We start from the raw sequence: 22,500 nt of genomic DNA on the forward strand, positions 1-22,500 counted from the left end.
ACACCATCACACATTATCACACCATCAGCCAGTATTACACCATCAAACAGTATTATGCCCTCACACATGACAACACCATCAGACAATATTACACCATCATACAGTATTGCACCATCACACAGTATTACACCATCACACAGTATTACACCATCAGGCAGTATTACACCATCACACGGTATTACACCATCACACAGTATTACACCAGCGAACAGTATTACACCATCACACAATATTACCCCATCACACAGTGTTACACCATCAGACAGTATTACACCATCACACATTATTACTCCACCACCCAGTATTACACCATCACACAGTATTACAACATCAGACATTATTACACCATCAGGCATTATTACACCATCATACAGTATTACACCATCACACAGTATAACACCGTCACACAGTATTACACCGTCACACATTATAACACCGTCACACAGTATTACACTGTTACACAGTATTACACCATCAGACAGTATTACACCATCACACAGTATTACACCCTCAAACAGTACTACACCATCACACAGTATCACACCATCAGACAGTATTACACCATCACACAGTGTTACACCATCAGACAGTAGTACACCATCAAACAGTATTACACCATCATACAGTAATACACCATCATACAGTATTACACCATCACATAGTATTACACCATCACACAGTATTACACCAGCATACAGTATTACACCATCACACAGTATTACAACATCACACAGTATTACACCATCACACATTATTACACCATCAGCCAGTATTACACCATCAAACAGTATTATGCCATCACACATTACAACACCATCAGACAATATTACACCATCATACAGTATTACACCATCACACAGTATTACACCATCACACAGTATTACACCATCAGGCAGTATTACACCATCACACGGTATTACACCATCACACAGTATTACACCAGCGAACAGTATTACACCATCACACAATATTACCCCATCACACAGTGTTACACCATCAGACAGTATTACACCATCACACATTATTACTCCACCACCCAGTATTACACCATCACACAGTATTACACCATCAGACATTATTACACCATCAGGCATTATTACACCATCATACAGTATTACACCATCAGACAGTATAACACCGTCACACAGTATTACACCATCACACAGTATTACACCATCACACAGTATAACACCGTCACACAGTATTACACTGTTACACAGTATTACACCATCAGACAGTATTACACCATCACAAAGTATTACACCATCACACAGTATAACACCGTCACACAGTATTACACTGTTACACAGTATTACACCATCAGACATTATTACACCATCAGGCATTATTACACCATCATACAGTATTACACCATCAGACAGTATAACACCGTCACACAGTATAACACCGTCACACAGTATTACACCATCAGACAGTATTACACGATCACACAGTATTACAATGTCACACAGTATTACACGGTTACACAGTATTACACCATCAGACATTATTACACCATCACACAGTATTACACCATCACACAGTATTACACTGTTACACAGTATTACACCATCACACAGTATTACAATGTCACACAATATTACACTGTTACACAGTATTACACCATCACACAGTATTACACCATCCGACAGTATTACACCATCAGACAGTGTTACACCATCAGACAGTAATACACCATCAGACAGTAATTCACCATCACACAGTATCACACCATCAGACCGTATTACACCATCAGACAGTGTTACACCATCAGACAGTAGTACACCATCACACAGTATTACACCATCATACAGTATTACCCCATCACACAGTGTTACACCATCAGACACTATTACACCATCACACAGTATAACACCGTCACACAGCATTACACCATCACCCAGTAGTACACCATCACACAGTATTACACCATCACACAGTATAACACCGTCACACAGTACTACACTGTTACACAGTATTACACCATCAGACAGTATTACACCATCAGACAGTATAACACCGCCACACAGTATTACACCATCGCACAGTATTACACCATCAGACAGTATTACACCATCATACAGTATTACACCATCACACAGTATTACACCATCAGACAGTATTACACCATCACACAGTATTACACCATCAAACAGTACTACACCATCACACAGTATTACACCATCAGACAGTATTACACCATCACACAGTGTTACACCATCAGACAGTAGTACACCATCAAACAGTATTACACCATCATACAGTAATACACCATCATACAGTATTACACCATCACATTGTATTACACCATCACACAGTATTACACCAGCATACAGTATTACACCATCACACAGTATTACACCATCATACAGTATTACACCATCACACATTATTACACCATCAGCCAGTATTACACCATCAAACAGTATTATGCCATCACACATTACAACACCATCAGACAATATTACACCATCATACAGTATTACACCATCACACAGTATTACACCATCACACAGTATTACACCATCAGGCAGTATTACACCATCACACGGTATTACACCATCACATAGTATTACACCAGCGAACAGTATTACACCATCACACAATATTACCCCATCACACAGTGTTACACCATCACACAGTATTACACCATCACACATTATTACACCATCAGGCATTATTACACCATCATACAGTATTACACCATCAGACAGTATAACACCGTCACACAGTATTACACCATCACACAGTATTACACCATCACACAGTATAACACCGTCACACAGTATTACACTGTTACACAGTATTACACCATCAGACAGTATTACACCATCACACAGTATTACACCATCACACAGTATAACACCGTCACACAGTATTACACTGTTACACAGTATTACACCATCAGACATTATTACACCATCAGGCATTATTACACCATCATACAGTATTACACCATCAGACAGTATAACACCGTCACACAGTATAACACCGTCACACAGTATTACACCATCAGACAGTATTACACGATCACACAGTATTACAATGTCACACAGTATTACACGGTTACACAGTATTACACCATCAGACATTATTACACCATCACACAGTATTACACCATCACACAGTATTACAATGTCACACAGTATTACACGGTTACACAGTATTACACCATCAGACATTATTACACCATCACACAGTATTACACCATCACACAGTATTACACTGTTACACAGTATTACACCATCACACAGTATTACAATGTCACACAGTATTACACCATCACACAGTGTTACACCATCACACAGTGTTACACCATCAGACACTATTACACCATCATACACTATTACACCATCAGACACTATTACACTATTACACCATCACACATTATAACATCATCACACAGTATTACACAATCAGACAGTGTTACACCATCAGACAGTATTACACCATCACACAGTATTACACCATCACACAGTATTACACCATCTCACAGTATTTTTGAGCACCACAGGACACCTACCTGTGTTATTACAGTTGCAGCACCTCATCCTCTCACGTGCTTTTCAATCCCTCTTGGTTCTCAGTTTATATAGTTGAATTAGAACTCCCTGGAAAACACTGGCCAATTGTTCTTAAGGACTATGGTTCATTAAATAAAATGAAATGAAAGTCAATCTGGCGACTTTTGTGTTTTTTTGCCCCTCATGTACGTACGTACAGGCAAGTGTTCCTGCTAGTGTCGCGTAACGACACCAATAGAGAGTGGACTTTTTCAGACAGGCCAGAGCAGCTGTGGAGTTGTAGGATCCAGTTAGTCATTACAACACTGTCATTATTAATCTGCGCTAATCAAACACTATGTTTATCTGCTGCGTAGTGTCTTCAAGAGAGGAGAGGAGAGGAGAGAAGAGTAGAGGAGAGGAAAGGTGAGGAAAGGAGGGGAGAGGAAAGGAGAGGAAAGGTGAGGAAAGTAGGGGAGAGGAGAGGAGAGGAGAGGAGAGGAGAGGAGAGGAGAGGAGAGGAGAGGAGAGGAGAGGAGAGGAATGAAACATCTGGCTGCTTTCTTACTAACTGCATAAAAGTTTTTGATTATTTTCTCACAAACCAACTCTCTCCATATCTCTCTTTCTCTCCGTACTCTCTCCCTCTTTCTCTTTCTCTTTCTCTCTCTCCTTCCTTCTCCCTCTCTCTCTCGCTCTCTCGCTCTCTCCCACTCTGCCCATCTCTTCCCTCGCCCTCTCCCCTTCTCTCTCCCCCTTCCCTCTCCCTCTGTTCTCTTCTAGTTTGGGAGAACGGAAGTGATTGACAACACTCTGGATCCAGACTTTGTCAGGAAGTACATCTTGGACTACTTCTTTGAAGAGAAGCAGAATCTACGCTTTGACGTGTGAGTAGTTTTTCTCTTCGATCTCTTCGAGGATTCACCAGGCAGGGAGTCAGGGAGGGTGTGTAAGTTTCACATGTGATGTGCTAATTTTCCTAAACAACCTTTCCTTTCCATCCTCCTATTTCTCTCTTGCTTTCTTTCTTTTTTCTTTTTCCTCTCTCTCTCTCTCTCTCTTTCACTCGTTCGCGATCTCTCCCACTTCACTCCCCTCCTCCTACTCTTCCCTTCTTCTCTTTACTTACCTCCCCCCGCTTGTCTTCTCTTCCTCTTCTCTCCCCCTCTCCTTCCATATCCCCCCCTCTGTCTGGATAGTCTTGTGTTGGGAGTAGGAGGGAGATAGATGGGTATAAAAGGATGTTCAATATTTCATGTAGGTTTAACCTCATTCTTCACACTTTAAAGCACATGTCTGAAGCCGAGAGAGTCCCATTTGTGTCCCATAGGTATCACACAGCCCCAACCCTTTATCCTCCTCTTCTTTGTTCTCTTCCTCCATCTTTATCCTCCTCCATCCAACCTACTATACCATCCTCCCTTCTCTTCTCTCCCCCCTCTGTCCATCCTCCCACCTTGTCCTCCCTCCCTCCCTCCCCCTCCTCCTCCTCCTCCTCCTCCTCCTCCTCCCTCCCCCATCCTCCTCCCTCCCCCTCCATCCTCCATCCTCCTTCTCCTCCTCCTCATCCTCCTCCTACCTCCTCCTCCATCCTCCTCCTCCTCCTCCTCCCTCCTCTTGCCTCCTCCTCGTCCCCCTCCTCCTCTTCCTCCTCCCCATCCTCCCATCTCCTACTCTTACATCCTCCTCCCCCTCCCTCCTCTCCCTCTATCCTCATCCTCCTCCTCCCTCCTACTCCTCCTTCCTCCACCTCCTCCTCTTCCTCCCTCCTTCTCCTCCATTGTCCTACTCCTTTCCCCTCCTCCATTGTCCTCCTCCTCTTCCTCCTCCATCCTCCTCCTCCTCCCAGTCTCTTGAAAGACCCAATCAGAGTGCAGAGCAGAGAGGTGACACTTCATTCAGAGGCTTTGAAAACGGAGACAAGATAATTTCCTTATTCCCTCAATAGCCTCTGCCTAATATTTGTCACGCCCTTACCTTAGAGATCCTTTTTATGTCTCTATTTTGGTTTGGTCAGGGCATGAGTTGGGGTGGGCATTCTATGTTTTGTGTTTCTATGATTTTTTATTTCTATGTTTTGGCCAAGTATGGTTCTCAATCAGGGACAGCTGTCTATCGTTGTCTCTGATTGGGAACCATACTTAGGTAGCCTGTTTTTCCCACCTGTCTTGGTGGGAAGTTGACTTTTGTTTAGGGCACATAGCCTTTATGTTTATGAATAGAGAGCACGGTTTGTTTTTGTCGTGTTTATTGTTTTGTTCGGCATCATTTTGTTTAATTAAAGGAAAGTGTACGCTTACCACGCTGCACCTTGGTCGTCTTCTGTTAACGGCCGTGACAATATTATTGTTTGTCTTTCTACAGTGAGTTGACAGAGAACCTCATGAAATTCATTTTACAGTACATTTCCAGTCATCAGCAAGAGAAAACACTGCCTAATTTGTACTACTTTGAATAGAGAGCAGCCCACATGGACTTGATGATTCAGTACAGTAAATATCCAGGCTCTGCTGAACCTCTCAAGAGGTTTAATAACTTCACGTGGGCCCTTTTCATTTAACTCCTTGGTGGGAGACTAAGGAGAGGTGCTACACCTACATGTTAATTAGTCTAAGACATTTACATTTCTCTTTTATATACCTCTGTCAGCGGGACAGCCTCCTCCTCTCCTCCATCTACCTCCTCCCTCCCCTCCCCCTCCTCCTCCTCCTCCGGTAAATGTTTTTTTATTTTAGGTGGCTGGTGACCCCTATGCCTTCTGTCTGTTCAAATGTCATTGTATCATTGTTCCACTGTAGACTAGCCTACACGCCATCAGGAATGATATCAAACCACTGTGTTTCTATGTGTTAATGTTCAAACGCCAGTCAGTCACCACTTGAATCTGACTTTCTTTGTGATTTCAGATATGACATTGATTCCAAGAGTCCAGATCTGGCAAAGCATGTAAGTGAAAAAGCTATCACTCTGTGCCGGTGCCTCATTGATGTTTGACTTTTTTCTTTGCCATCATCCTCTATTCTCCATGAATGGAAACTTTTATTTTGAAATGGAAACTTTTATTTTGAAATGCATGCCATTCCCTATTTTGGTTTTATGCTAATCAAAATCCATGTCATCCCAAAGCTCACATATACTGTTGGATGGAAATAGTATATAATAGTGCCTTACTAACCACCGTTTCACGATGTGGCCTTGCTGTCTGTCCACGCATCGTTACCTTTTTATAATACAGATAGCATATTACATTATGTATTGATATTGTGTAGCTTTCATAATAATACATTTAGCACATAGACAAGTTGGTTGTTTAGCAACAAAACCGGGTCAAAACAGACGGGGTTGGCTTAGATTGTTGACAACATGTGAACTTTATTTCGTCTCCAATGTTTATTGAAAACAAAAATACATTTGTAAAATGAGCACTCGTTGTCTCTCAAATACATTGTGACAGGTAATGGTTGGCTAAGGTAGTTATTTTTTGTAGTTGTCTTATTAGCATTGATGTGACATCAGTCAAAACACCTCAAAACAAGACATAGTATCAAGAACCAGATGAAACAAGCTGAAAACGATTCCCCACATGCCAGTTTCTTGTCATTTTTGGTAGCTATCTGGCCATCCAGAACCATGGCAGTTTCTTGTCATTGTTGGTAGCTATCTGGCCATCCAGAACCATGGCAGTTTCTTGTCATTGTTGGTAGCTATCTGGCCATCCAGAACCATGGCAATTTCTTGTCATTGTTGGTAGCTATCTGGCCATCCAGAACCATGGCAGTTTCTTGTCATTGTTGGTAGCTATCTGGCCATCCAGAACCATGGCAGTTTCTTGTCATTGTTGGTAGCTATCTGGCCATCCAGAACCATGGCAGTTTCTTGTCATTGTTGGTAGCCATCTGGCCATCCAGAACCATGTGCTCACAGACTTCTGCCCCATTGAAGCGTGAGCATCCTTCTCCTTGACGTTATCAGCTAATCCGTCTATATCGTGTTACATTTTTTGTATGAACTGAAGGTTGGTTTTTCGTTGTCATACCATTATCAAAACTTGTGAAACCCATTTTCTTAAATTCTAGGCATGATTTATTGTACTTCAATGGTATTAGCAATGTACTCACATGTATAAAAGTATAATGATGAATGAATACTAGCGTATTGTTTTGCAGTGAAAGCTTTGAAAAGCAACGCATTAGGCACACATACACAATGATAATATATCTGCAGTCAATGGTTTGCATAATACCAGAAAATTCTTCATTATTTCTTCATTTGTCATGTTTAAATTTGATTGTGTTGTACTCAATTTTGTGTTACTAACTGTCGTCTTACATAAAACCCAGTTCCCTCTATCTCTCTCCCTTTCTCCCCCTTTCTCTCCTGTTCTATCCCCCTTTCTCCCCCCTTTTCTTCCTTTCTCACCCTTTCTCCCCTGTTCTATCCCCCTTTCTCCCCCCTTTTCTTCCTTTCTCCCCCGTTCTATCCCCCTTTCTCCCCCCTTTTCTCCCTGTCTCCCCCGTTCTCCCCCTTTTTCTTCTCTTCTTTCCCGCTCTGTGTTTTCTCTTGTTTTGATGACGGTCTTGTATGGTATTTGAGTCTTGTGCCTTCTCTTACATGATATGCTCTGTGGTTGTTATTGTTGTGGTTGTTGTTGTTGTTGTTGTCTATGCTGCCGCCTGGTGTACCCCTCCTCCTCCTCCTCTTCTTCCTCTTCCTCTTCCTTCTCCCTGGAAGCCCTCCGACATTGACGTACGTGTTTGACTCCTCCAACCAAACTTTATCTCTCTTCAATGTTTTATAACATACTGCTTATAACATGCTTATAACACTCTGCATATAACACACTGCTTATAACACGCTGCTTAGCTCCTCACCAGCTGTCCTTGTTTTCCCCCTGTCTCCCCAATCTTTCCCCTCTGTCTCCCCATGAACAACGAACTCTCCACTCCTCCCTCCATCCCTCCATCCCTCCCCCCCCCCCCCCCCCCCCCCCCCCCCCCCCCCCATCAGGACTTCTTGGGGCAGGTGTTCTGTACCTTGGGAGAGATCGTAGGATCGCCTGCCAGTCGACTGGAGAAACCTCTGGGGTGAGTAGAGGCGGACGGGATTGATTGATTGGTTGAAGCTGTGTGACCCTGGGGTGAGTAGTGGTGGTCATAAACTGAGACTCTATGATGTCACCATGAGCAGCAGGATGATGTTACCATGAGTAGCAGGATGATATTACCATGAGCAGCAGGATAATGTCACCATGAGCAGCAGGATGATGTCACCATGAGCAGCAGGATGACGTCACCATGAGCAGCAGGATGATGTTACCATGAGCAGCAGGATAATGTCACCATGAGCAGCAGGATGATGTCACCATGAGCAGCAGGATAATGTCACCATGAGCAGCAGGATAATGTCACCATGAGCAGCAGGATGATGTCACCATGAGCAGCAGGATGATGTCACCATGAGCAGCAGGATGATGTCACCATGAGCAGCAGGATAATGTCACCATGAGCAGCAGGATGATGTCACCATGAGCAGCAGGATAATGTCACCATGAGCAGCAGGATGATGTCACCATGAGCAGCAGGATGATGTCACCATGAGCAGCAGGATGATGTCACCATGAGCAGCAGGATGATGTCACCATGAGCAGCAGGATGACTTGACTGCACATCTCCTCTGTTTGATCTGTGGCCTGATCTTCAGTCAGCTGTTTTACAACTCAACATTCTTAAACTGTCTAGTTTTGTCTTGTCGTGTCGGCTAATGTATCTGAACTGGGCTTTAGAATGAAGCACTGACTACATCCTGTACAGTGAGCTCTAAAAGTATTGGTGACATATTGTTTTGTTGTTTTGGCTCTGTACTCTAGCACTTTGAAATGGTACAATGATTAGGAGGTTAAAGTGCAGCCTGTCAGCTGTAATTTGAGGGTATTTTCATCCATATAGGTTGAACCGTTTTGGAATTACAGCACGTTTTGGACATAGTACCCCCCATTTTAGATGCACCAAACTCATACCTCCAAGACATGCTAACCTCTCACCATTACAATAACAGGGAGGTTAGCATTTTATATCATACCCCCAAGACATGCTAACCTCTCACCATTACAATAACAGGGGAGGTTAGCATTTTATATCATACCCCCAAGACATGCTAATCGCTCACCATTACAATAACAGGGGAGGTTAGCATTTTATATCATACCTCCAAGACGCGCTAACCTCTCACCATTACAATAACAGGGAGGTTAGCATTTTGGAGCAGGGTATGATATTTATGCTTCTGTAACTTTCTCACAATTCATTCAGGATTATCTGTAGTCATGGTATCTGTAGTCATGGTATCTGTAGTCATGGTATCTGTAGTCATGGTATCTGTAGTCATGGTATCTGTAGTCATGGTATCTGTAGTCATGGTATCTGTAGTCATGGTATCTGTAGTCATGGTAGCATCCACATTAATGTAGAAGTGTTCAGAAACATATTCTATTCTTATTTATAACAAAAGTGACTCCAAAATGACACAATACATTATTTACCATTCATTTCTATCGGGCTCAAAATAATCTGAAACACAACCAAAACAAACAGCAAATACTCCAAGTTTCTAAAGTCACAAGATTGATGTAATCATTGCATGCTATGAATATGGGACCAAATACTTACATTTGTAATACTTTAATACACAATAATTTTCGTCCCATAATGTGAATGAAAATACCCACAATTTTAAGCTGACAGTCTGCACTTTAACCTCATAGTCATTGTATAATTTCAAATCTAAAGTGCTCTAGTACAGAGTCAAAACAACTAAACATTTGTCACTGACCCAATACTGTTAGAGCTCACTGCATATTAAGAGTCTAACATCGTTGCATTGCTTCACCATCCCAATGGCTGTTAGACAAAATAGTTCCCAAACAAATAGTTTCCTAATCACTTGGGCCAATCAACAGATGGCACACGAGTCAAACGACCTCACTCCGCCTCAAGAGTTGAACTATGTTCCGTCATGTAGCCAAATTGTACTTGTACCAGTTGCCATGTGGCTTGACTTTATCCATGTCGCCCACTATATCATGAAAGCACCATTGACTCCGGAGTCATCAAACAGGCCTCTTTATATTTTCGTGTGCATTGGAACGTAACACAGCCAGCCAGCGCTTCTCATTGACTTCCATGTGTTCTAGGGCTGTGTAACAAATAGCACTCTATTCCCAATATAGTACACTACTTTTGACCAGAGCCCTATGGGAGCCCTACGGGCAATGGTAAAAAAAAAAGTGTGCACTATAAACAGAATAGGATGCCATTTGGGACTGTGTGATGACGATATGTCTGTCATCTATAGCCATCTGTGGAGTACTTCAACTGTTCAGATAACAATGGGGTGAGATGATGGCACTGGTAATTGAACAGGACTCGGGGCATCCTCTAACACTGTTACTGTCATTAAGGGAGCAATCTGTATAGTCTCCCTCATATAGACTCACTCTGTCATGTAGAGTCTCCCTCATATAGACTCACTCTGTCATGTAGAGTCTCCCTCGTATAGATTCACTCTGTCATGTAGAGTCTCCTTCATATAGACTCACTCTGTCATGCAGAGTCTCCCTCGTATAGACTCACTCTGTCATGTAGAGTCTCCTTCATATAGACTCACTCTGTCATGTAGAGTCTCCCTCGTATAGACTCACTCTGTCATGTAGAGTCTCAAACCTATAGACTCACTCTGTCATGTAGAATCTCCCTCGTATAGACTCACTCTGTCATATAGAGTCTCCCTCTTATAGACTCATTCCGTCATGTAGAGTCTCCCTCATATAGACTCACTCTGTTATCTAGAGGCTCCCTCATATAGACTCACTCCGGCATGTAGAGTCTCCCTCATATAGACTCACTCTGTCATGTAGAGTCTGCCTCGTATACACTCACTCTGTCATGTAGAGTCTCCCTCTTTAATCTCACTCTGTCATGTAGAGTCTCCCTCTTTAATCTCACTCTGTCATGTAGAGTCTCCCTCGTATAGACTCACTCTGGCATGTAGAGTTTCCCTCATATGGACTCACTCTGTCATGTAGAGTCTCCCTCTTTAAATTCACTTCGTCATGTAGAGTCTCCCTCGTATAGATTCACTCTGTCATGGTGAGTCTCCCTCATACAGACTCACTCTGTCATGTAGAGTCTCCCTCTTATAGACTCACTCTGTCATGTAGAGTCTCCTTCTTTAAACTCACTCTGTCATGTAGAGTCTCCCTCGTATAGACTCACTCTGGCATGTAGAGTCTCCCTCATATAGACTCACTCTATCATGTAGAGACTCTCTCTTTAAACTCACTTCGTCATGTAGAGTCTCCCTCGTATAGACTCACTCTGTCATGGAGAGTCTCCTTCTTATAGACTCACTCTGTCATGTAGAGTCTCCCTCTTATAGGCTCACTCTGTCATCTAGAGTCTCCCTCGTAAAGACTCACCCTGTCATGTAGAGTCTCCCGCTTATAAACTCACTCTGTCATGTAGAGTCTCTCTCGTAAAGACTCGCTCTGTCATGTATTCTCCCTCAAATAGTCTCAATCTCCCATATAGAGTCTCCCTCAAATAGACTCACTCTGTCATGTATAGTCTCCCTTGTACAGACTCACTCTGTCAGGGAGAGTCTCCGTCTTATAGACTCACTCTGTCATGTAAAGTGGCTTGATGCCGACATGAGAGACAGAGACAGAGACAGACACTCTCTTGTCTTAGACACCATTAACTCACACACACACACACACACACACACACACACACACACACACACACACACACACACACACACACACACACACACACACACACACACACACACACACACACACACACACACACACACACACACACACACACACACACACACACACTCACACACGCGCACACTCACACTCACACTGCATAAACTTAGTGGTTGGAAGACACCCTATCTTAGACACACCACCAGCACCGTGAACACCTCCCTCAGCACTGCAAGCGATCTATACAGAAACAGACACAAATGTTTGACATTGTGTGTGTGTGTGCACATGCATGTGTGTCTGTGTCTGTGTCTGTGTCTGTGTCTGTGTCTGTGTCTGTGTCTGTGTCTGTGTGTGTGTGTGTGTGTGTGTGTGTGTGTGTGTGTGTGTGTGTGTGTGTGTGTGTGTGTGTGTGTGTGTGAGTGTGAGTGTGAGTGTGGATGGACAGTATAATAGTGGATTAACGTGTGTTGCCCTTCTGTTGAGAGAAAGAGGATCAAGACATTTTGTTAACATGCTGTAAACTATGCTGTGAACTTGGCTTCATGACTCGCCTTAGAGACAGTGGGGACACAGAGAATACAGAGAAAGAGGAAGAGAGGGAGGGAGGAGTTGGCAGAGGGCCCAAAACAGATGGGAGGAACACTCCGAAGTTTCACTGTTTTCTGTGAACCTGAAACTAGGTGGACAGGAGTCATAGTAGTGGTAGGATGCCAGACACAGCTAACAGGATGACAGGAGACATAGTAGTATGAGAGGTATAACTTTAGCTTGTTTCATGTCCCTGGGAAAGGTGCCTTGTTCAAGAGAGAGATTACCGATATGCGTAATACAATTTGCTCAGCAGAATCTACCTTGCAGGAATATTATCCAGGCCTGTGGCTTTGGAACATTTAAGCTCTGCCAGCATACGGACTATTTTGGCAAAAGAAAAAGAGTTTGGCTGAACCCCTAACTCTACATAATACAACTTGACTTGGTTGCTTCCATGCAAATCAGAACTGGTGGGCAGCTTGCTAGACAGAGTAGTGGTGGGATGCCAGACACAGCTAACAGGATGACAGGAGACGTAGTAGTGGTGGGATGCCAGACACAGCTAACAGGATGACAGGAGACATAGTAGTGGTGGGATGCCAGACACAGCTAATAGGATGGCAGGAGACGTAGTAGTGGTGGGATGCCAGACACAGCTAACAGGATGACAGGAGACATAATAGTGGTGGGATTCCAGACACAGCTAATAGGATGACAGGAGACATAGTAGTGGTGGGATGCCAGACACAGCTAATAGGATGGCAGGAGACGTAGTAGTGGTGGGATGCCAGACACAGCTAACAGGATGACAGGAGACAGAGTAGTGGTGGGATGCCAGACACAGCTAATAGGATGGCAGGAGACGTAGTAGTGGTGGGATGCCAGACACAGCTAACAGGATGACAGGAGACAGAGTAGTGGTGGGATGCCAGACACAGCTAATAGGATGGCAGGAGACATAGTAGTGGTGGGATGCCAGACACAGCTAACAGGATGACAGGAGACAGAATAGTGGTGGGATGCCAGACACAGCTTTTAGGATGACAGGAGACATAGTAGTGGTGTGATGCCAGACACAGCTATTAGGAAGACAGGAGACATAGGAGTGGTGGGATGCCAGACATAGTAGTGGTGTGATGCCAGACACAGCTAATAGGATGACAGGAGACATAGGAGTGGTGGGATGCCAGACATAGTAGTGGTGGGATGCCAGACACAGCTAATAGGATGACAGGAGTCATAGTAGTGGTGGGATGCCAAACACAGCTATTAGGATGACAGGAGTCATAGGAGTGGTGGGATGCCAGACATAGTATTGGTGGGATGCCAGACACAGCTAATAGGATGACATGAGACATAGGAGTGGTGGGATGCCAGACATAGCAGTGGTGGGATGCCAGACACAGCTAACAGGATGACAGGAGACATAGTAGTGGTGGGATGCCAGACACAGCTAACAGGATGACAGGAGACAGAGTAGTGGTGGGATGCCAGACACAGCTAACAGGATGACAGGAGACATAGTAGTGGTGGGATGCCAGACACAGCTAACAGGATGACAGGAGACAGAGTAGTGGTGGGATGCCAGACACAGCTATTAGGATGACAGGAGACATAGTAGTGGTGGAATGCCAGACACAGCTAACAGGATGACATGAGACATAGTAGTGGTGGGATGCCAGACACAGCTAATAGGATGACAGGAGACAGAGTAGTGGTGGGATGCCAGACACAGCTAATAGGATGACAGGAGACAGAGTAGTGGTGGGATGCCAGACACAGCTAACATAATGACAGGAGACATAGTAGTGGTGGGATGCCAGACACAGCTAACAGGATGACAGGAGACATAGTAGTGGTGGGATGCCAGACACAGCTAACAGGATGACAGGAGACAGAGTAGTGGTGGGATGCCAGACACAGCTAATAGGATGACAGGAGACATAGTAGTGGTGGGATGCCAGACACAGCTAATAGGATGACAGGAGACAGAGTAGTGGTGGGATGCCAGACACAGCTAATAGGATGACAGGAGACAGAGTAGTGGTGGGATGCCAGACACAGCTAACATAATGACAGGAGACATAGTAGTGGTGGGATGCCAGACACAGCTAACAGGATGACAGGAGACATAGTAGTGGTGGGATGCCAGACACAGCTAACAGGATGACAGGAATGTAAACTCAGTAAAAAAATAAATGTCCTCTCACTGTCAACTGCGTTTATTTCCAGCAAACGTATGTGTGAATATTTGTATGAACATAACAAGATTCAATAACTGAGACATAAACTGAACAAGTTCCACAGACATGTGAGTAACAGAAATGGAATAATGTGTCCCTGAACAAAGGGGGGGTCAAAATCAAAAGTAACAGTCAGTATCTGGTGTGGCCACCAGCTGCATTAAGTACTGCAGTTCATCTCCTCCTCATGGGCTGCACCAGATTTGCCAGTTCTTGCTGTGAGATGTTACCCCACTCTTCCACCAAGGCACCTGCAAGTTCCCTGACATTTCTTGGGGGAATGGCCCTAGCCCTCACCCTCTGATCCAACAGGTCCCAGACGTGCTCAATGGGATTGAGATCCGGGCTCTTCGCTGGCCATGGCAGAACACTGACATTCCTGTCTATCAGGAAATCACGCACAGAACGAGCAGTATGGCTGGTGGCATTGTCATGCTGGAGGGTCATGTCAGGATGAGCCTGCAGGAAGGGTACCACATGAGGGAGGAGGATGTCTTCCCTATAACGCACAGCGTTGAGATTGCCTGCAATGACAACAAGCCCAGTCCGATGAGGCTGTGACACACCGCCCCAGACCATGACGGACCCTCCACCTCCAAATCGATCCCACTCCACAGTACAGGCCTCGGTGTAACGCTCATTCCTTCGACGATAAACGCGAATCCGACCATCACCCCCGGTGAGACGAAACCGCGACTCGTCAGTGAAGAGCACTTTTTGCCAGTCCTGTCTGGTCCTGCGACGGTGGGTTTGTGCCCATAGGTGATGTTGTTGCCGGTGATGTCTGGTGGGGACCTGCCTTACACCAGGCCTACAAGCCCTCAGTCCAGCCTCTCTCAGCCTATTGCGGACAGTCTGAGTACTGATGGAGGGATTGTGCATTCCTGGTGTAACTCGGGCAGTTGTTGTTGCCATCCTGTACCTGTCCCGCAGGTGTGATGTTCGAATGTACTGATCCTATGCAGGTATTGTTACACGTGGTCTGCCACTGCGAGAACGATCAGCTGTCCGTCCTGTCTCCCTGTAGCGCTGTCTTAGGCGTCTTACAGTACGGACATTGCAATTTATTGCCCTGGCCACATCTACAGTCCGCACCTTCACACAGATGAGCAGGGACCCTCGGCATCTTTCTTTTGGTGTTTTTCAGAGTCAGTTGAAAGGTCTCTTTAGTGTCCTAAGTTTTCATAACTGTGACCGTAATTGCCTACCGTCTGTAAGCTGTTAGTGTCTTATTTAAGACCGTTGCACAGGTGCATGTTCATTCATTGTTTATGGTTCATTGAACAAGCATGGGAAACAGTGTTTAAACCCTTTACAATGAAGATCTGTGAAGTTATTTGGATTTTTACGAATTATCTTTGAAAGACAGGGTCATTTTTTGCTGAGTTTAGATGTGTTTTGGTAGTTTGTGTGTGCGTGCACTGTGTAACTATGAGCTTCAGGGTTGGGGAGCAACGGATTATATGTAATGGATTCCCCCCCAAAAATGGAGCTGTAATCTGTTATATTACCTATATTATCTAAAATATTGTAATCAGATTAAATAAATATATTTTAATTTTTATTGGATGATTACTTCTAGAATTACTTTAAAATTAAATTCAGATAAATATTCTCAATTACATTAAAAACAGCATTGAAAAACGGCGAAAATGTAAGTTTGTTCTGCTTGAGCGAGTCTGACCATAATTCAGAGACCATTATGATGCGTTTGATAGATTGCGGGAAAAGAGCAGGAGGAATAGGCTTTTGTAGGCTGCAGTCCAGGCTATGTTTTCCAATGGAGCGACTGCTGTCAGCATCCAAAGATTATCCAACTTGAATAAATGCTGGGATATAAGATGGACAGCAGTGGTGTAGCATACAGGAGGACAGCAGTGGTGTGTGTACCTACAGAAGGACAGCAGTGGTGTGTGTACCTACAGAAGGATAGCAGTGGTGTGTTTACCTACAGAAGGATAGCAGTGGTGTGTTTACCTACAGAAAGAGAGCAGTGGTGTGTTTACCTACAGAAGGATAGCAGTGGTGTGTTTACCTACAGAAGGATAGCAGTGGTGTGTTTACCTACAGAAAGAGAGCAGTGGTGTGTTTACCTACAGAAGGATAGCAGTGGTGTGTTTACCTACAGAAAGAGAGCAGTGGTGTGTTTACCTACAGAAAGAGAGCAGTGGTGTGTTTAGCTACAGAAGGATAGCAGTGGTGTGTTTACCTACAGAAGGATAGCAGTGGTGTGTTTACCTACAGAAAGAGAGCAGTGGTGTGTTTACCTACAGAAAGAGAGCAGTGGTGTGTTTACCTACAGAAAGAGAGCAGTGGTGTGTTTACCTACAGAAGGATAGCAGTGGTGTGTTTACCTACAGAAGGATAGCAGTGGTATGTTTACCTACAGAAAGAGAGCAGTGGTGTGTTTACCTACAGAAGGATAGCAGTGGTGTGTTTACCTACAGAAAGAGAGCAGTGGTGTGTTTACCTACAGAAGGATAGCAGTGGTGTGTTTACCTACAGGAGGACAGCAGTGGTGTATCATACAGGAGGACAGCAGTGGTTTGTTTACCTACAGAAGGATAGCAGTGGTGTGTTTACCTACAGAAGGATAGCAGTGGTGTGTTTACCTATAGAAGGATAACAGTGGTGTGTTTACCTACAGGAGGACAGCAGTGGTGTATCATACAGGAGGACAGCAGTGGTTTGTTTACCTACAGAAGGATAGCAGTGGTGTGTTTACCTACAGAAAGAGAGCAGTGGTGTGTTTATCTACAGAAGGATAGCAGTGGTGTGTTTACCTACAGAAGGATAGCAGTGGTGTGTTTACCTACAGAAAGAGAGCAGTGGTGTGTTTACCTACAGAAGGATAGCAGTGGTGTGTTTATCTACAGAAGGATAGCAGTGGTGTGTTTATCTACAGGAGGACAGCAGTGGTGTGTTTATCTACAGAAGGATAGCAGTGGTGTGTTTACCTACAGAAGGATAGCAGTGGTGTGTTTATCTACAGAAGGATAGCAGTGGTGTGTTTACCTACAGAAGGATAGCAGTGGTGTGTTTATCTACAGAAGGATAGCAGTGGTGTGTTTATCTACAGAAGGATAGCAGTGGTATGTTTACCTACAGAAGGATAGCAGTGGTGTGTTTATCTACAGAAGGATAGCAGTGGTGTGTTTACCTACAGAAGGATAGCAGTGGTGTGTTTATCTACAGAAGGATAGCAGTGGTGTGTTTACCTACAGAAGGATAGCAGTGGTGTGTTTACCTACAGAAGGATAGCAGTGGTGTGTTTATCTACAGAATGAGAGCAGTGGTGTGTTTACCTACAGAAGGATAGCAGTGGTGTGTTTATCTACAGAAGGATAGCAGTGGTGTGTTTACCTACAGAAGGATAGCAGTGGTGTGTTTATCTACAGAATGAGAGCAGTGGTGTGTTTACCTACAGAATGAGAGCAGTGGTGTGTTTACCTACAGAAGGATAGCAGTGGTGTGTTTATCTACAGAAGGATAGCAGTGGTGTGTTTACCTACAGAAGGATAGCAGTGGTGTGTTTATCTACAGAAGGATAGCAGTGGTGTGTTTATCTACAGAAGGATAGCAGTGGTGTGTTTATCTACAGAAGGATAGCAGTGGTGTGTTTACCTACAGGAGGACAGCAGTGGTGTATCATACAGGAGGACAGCAGTGGTGTGTTTACCTACAGAAGGATAGCAGTGGTGTGTTTACCTACAGGAGGACAGCAGTGGTGTATCATACAGGAGGACAGCAGTGGTGTGTTTACCTACAGAAGGACAGCAGTGGTGTGTTTACCTACAGAAGGATAGCAGTGGTGTGTTTACCTACAGAAGGACAGCAGTGGTGTGTTTATCTACAGAAGGATAGCAGTGGTGTGTTTACCTACAGAAGGATAGCAGTGGTGTGTTTATCTACAGAAGGATAGCAGTGGTGTGTTTACCTACAGAAGGATAGCAGTGGTGTGTTTACCTACAGAAGGATAGCAGTGGTGTGTTTACTTACAGGAGGACAGCAGTGGTGTATCATACAGGAGGACAGCAGTGGTGTGTTTACCTACAGAAGGACAGCAGTGGTGTGTTTACCTACAGAAGGATAGCAGTGGTGTGTTTACCTACAGAAGGACAGCAGTGGTGTGTTTATCTACAGAAGGATAGCAGTGGTGTGTTTACCTACAGAAGGATAGCAGTGGTGTGTTTATCTACAGAAGGATAGCAGTGGTGTGTTTACCTACAGAAGGATAGCAGTGGTGTGTTTACCTACAGGAGGACAGCAGTGGTGTATCATACAGGAGGACAGCAGTGGTTTGTTTACCTACAGAAGGACAGCAGTGGTGTGTTTAACTACAGAAGGATAGCAGTGGTGTGTTTATCTACAGAAGGATAGCAGTGGTGTGTTTATCTACAGAAGGATAGCAGTGGTGTGTTTACCTACAGAAGGATAGCAGTGGTGTGTTTACCTACAGAAGGATAGCAGTGGTGTGTTTACCTACAGAAGGATAGCAGTGGTGTGTTTACCTACAGGAGGACAGCAGTGGTGTATCATACAGGAGGACAGCAGTGGTTTGTTTACCTACAGAAGGACAGCAGTGGTGTGTTTACCTACAGAAGGACAGCAGTGGTGTGTTTACCTACAGAAGGATAGCAGTGATGTAGCCTACAGGAGGACAGCAGTGGTGTGTTTACCTACAGAAGGATAGCAGTGGTGTAGCCTACAGGAGGACAGCAGTGGTGTAGCCTACAGGAGGACAGCAGTGGTGTGTTTACCTACAGAAGGATAGCAGTGGTGTAGCCTACAGGAGGACAGCAGTGGTGTAGCCTACAGGAGGACAGCAGTGGTGTGTTTACCTACAGAAGGACAGCAGTGGTGTGTTTACCTACAGAAGGATAGCAGTGGTGTGTTTACCTACAGAAGGACAGCAGTGGTGTGTTTATCTACAGAAGGATAGCAGTGGTGTAGCATACAGGAGGACAGCAGTGGTGTGTTTACCTACAGAAGGATAGCAGTGGTGTGTTTACCTACAGAAGGACAGCAGTGGTGTGTTTATCTACAGAAGGATAGCAGTGGTGTGTTTACCTACAGAAGGATAGCAGTGGTGTGTTTATCTACAGAAGGATAGCAGTGGTGTGTTTACCTACAGAAGGATAGCAGTGGTGTGTTTACCTACAGGAGGACAGCAGTGGTGTATCATACAGGAGGACAGCAGTGGTTTGTTTACCTACAGAAGGACAGCAGTGGTGTGTTTACCTACAGAAGGATAGCAGTGGTGTGTTTATCTACAGAAGGATAGCAGTGGTGTGTTTATCTACAGAAGGATAGCAGTGGTGTGTTTACCTACAGAAGGATAGCAGTGGTGTGTTTACCTACAGAAGGATAGCAGTGGTGTGTTTACCTACAGAAGGACAGCAGTGGTGTGTTTACCTACAGAAGGACAGCAGTGGTGTGTTTACCTACAGACGGATAGCAGTGGTGTAGCCTACAGGAGGACAGCAGTGGTGTGTTTACCTACAGAAGGATAGCAGTGGTGTAGCCTACAGGAGGACATCAGTGGTGTAGCCTACAGGAGGACAGCAGTGGTGTGTTTACCTACAGAAGGATAGCAGTGGTGTAGCCTACAGGAGGACAGCAGTGGTGTAGCCTACAGGAGGACAGCAGTGGTGTGTTTACCTACAGATGGATAGCAGTGGTGTAGCATACAGGAGGACAGCAGTGGTGTGTTTACCTACAGAAGGATAGCAGTGGTGTAGCCTACAGGAGGACAGCAGTGGTGTAGCCTACAGGAGGATAGCAGTGGTGTGTTTACCTACAGAAGGATAGCAGTAGTGTAGACTACAGGAGGACAACAGTGGTGTAGCCTACAGGAGGACAGCAGTGGTGTAGCCTAAAGGAGGACAGCAGTGGTGTAGCCTAAAGGAGGATAGCAGTGGTGTGTTTATCTACAGAAGGATAGCAGTGGTGTGTTTATCTACAGAAGGATAGCAGTGGTGTGTTTACCTACAGAAGGATAGCAGTGGTGTGTTTACCTACAGAAGGATAGCAGTGGTGTGTTTACCTACAGAAAGAGAGCAGTGGTGTGTTTACCTACAGAAGGATAGCAGTGGTGTGTTTACCTACAGAAGGATAGCAGTGGTGTGTTTACCTACAGGAGGACAGCAGTGGTGTGTTTACCTACAGAAAGAGAGCAGTGGTGTGTTTACCTACAGAAGGATAGCAGTGGTGTGTTTATCTACAGAAGGATAGCAGTGGTGTGTTTACCTACAGAAGGATAGCAGTGGTGTGTTTACCTACAGAAAGAGAGCAGTGGTGTGTTTACTACAGAAGGATAGCAGTGGTGTATTTACCTACAGAAAGAGAGCAGTGGTGTGTTTACCTACAGAAGGATAGCAGTGGTGTGTTTACCTACAGAAGGATAGCAGTGGTGTGTTTACCTACAGGAGGATAGCAGTAGTGTAGACTACAGGAGGACAACAGTGGTGTAGCCTACAGGAGGACAGCAGTGGTGTGTTTATCTACAGAAGGATAGCAGTGGTGTGTTTACCTACAGAAAGAGAGCAGTGGTGTGTTTACCTACAGAAAGAGAGCAGTGGTGTGTTTACCTACAGAATGAGAGCAGTGGTGTGTTTACCTACAGAAAGAGAGCAGTGGTGTGTTTACCTACAGAATGAGAGCAGTGGTGTGTTTACCTACAGAAGGATAGCAGTGGTGTGTTTATCTACAGAAGGATAGCAGTGGTGTGTTTATCTACAGAAGGATAGCAGTGGTGTGTTTACCTACAGAAGGATAGCAGTGGTGTGTTTACCTACAGAAAGAGAGCAGTGGTGTGTTTACCTACAGAAGGATAGCAGTGGTGTGTTTACCTACAGAAAGAGAGCAGTGGTTTGTTTACCTACAGAAAGAGAGCAGTGGTGTGTTTACCTACAGAAGGATAGCAGTGGTGTGTTTACCTACAGAATGAGAGCAGTGGTGTGTTTACCTACAGAAAGAGAGCAGTGGTGTGTTTACCTACAGAAAGAGAGCAGTGGTGTGTTTACCTACAGAAAGAGAGCAGTGGCGTGTTTACCTACAGAAGGATAGCAGTGGTGTGTTTACCTACAGAAGGATAGCAGTGGTGTGTTTATCTACAGAAGGATAGCAGTGGTATGTTTACCTACAGAAGGATAGCAGTGGTGTGTTTACCTACAGAAGGATAGCAGTGGTGTGTTTACCTACAGAAGGATAGCAGTGGTGTGTTTACCTACAGAAGGATAGCAGTGGTGTGTTTACCTACAGAATGAGAGCAGTGGTGTGTTTATCTACAGAAGGATAGCAGTGGTGTGTTTACCTACAGAAGGATAGCAGTGGTGTGTTTATCTACAGAAGGATAGCAGTGGCGTGTTTATCTACAGGAGGATAGCAGTGGTGTGTGTATCTACAGAAGGATAGCAGTGGTGTGTTTATCTACAGAAGGATAGCAGTG

The 22,500-nt window shown here is 44.5% G+C and overlaps 1 protein-coding gene across 1 annotated transcript in view; it reads left to right on the forward strand.

The window, feature by feature from the left end:
* Positions 1-4,286: 4,286 nt before the first annotated feature.
* Positions 4,287-22,500, forward strand: part of LOC120041366 (copine-5-like) — a gene marked incomplete at its 5' end in the record, with an annotated part of 143,649 nt that continues 125,435 nt past the window's right edge. Inside the window, 3 exons of the mRNA XM_038986311.1 lie at positions 4,287-4,390; positions 6,410-6,449; positions 8,511-8,587. Coding sequence (XP_038842239.1) covers positions 4,287-4,390; positions 6,410-6,449; positions 8,511-8,587 — 221 coding nt within the window. The remainder of the gene's footprint in view (positions 4,391-6,409; positions 6,450-8,510; positions 8,588-22,500) is intronic.

Source organism: Salvelinus namaycush, unplaced genomic scaffold, assembly GCF_016432855.1.
Source record: "Salvelinus namaycush isolate Seneca unplaced genomic scaffold, SaNama_1.0 Scaffold450, whole genome shotgun sequence".
Classification (NCBI taxonomy): Eukaryota; Metazoa; Chordata; class Actinopteri; order Salmoniformes; family Salmonidae; genus Salvelinus; species Salvelinus namaycush.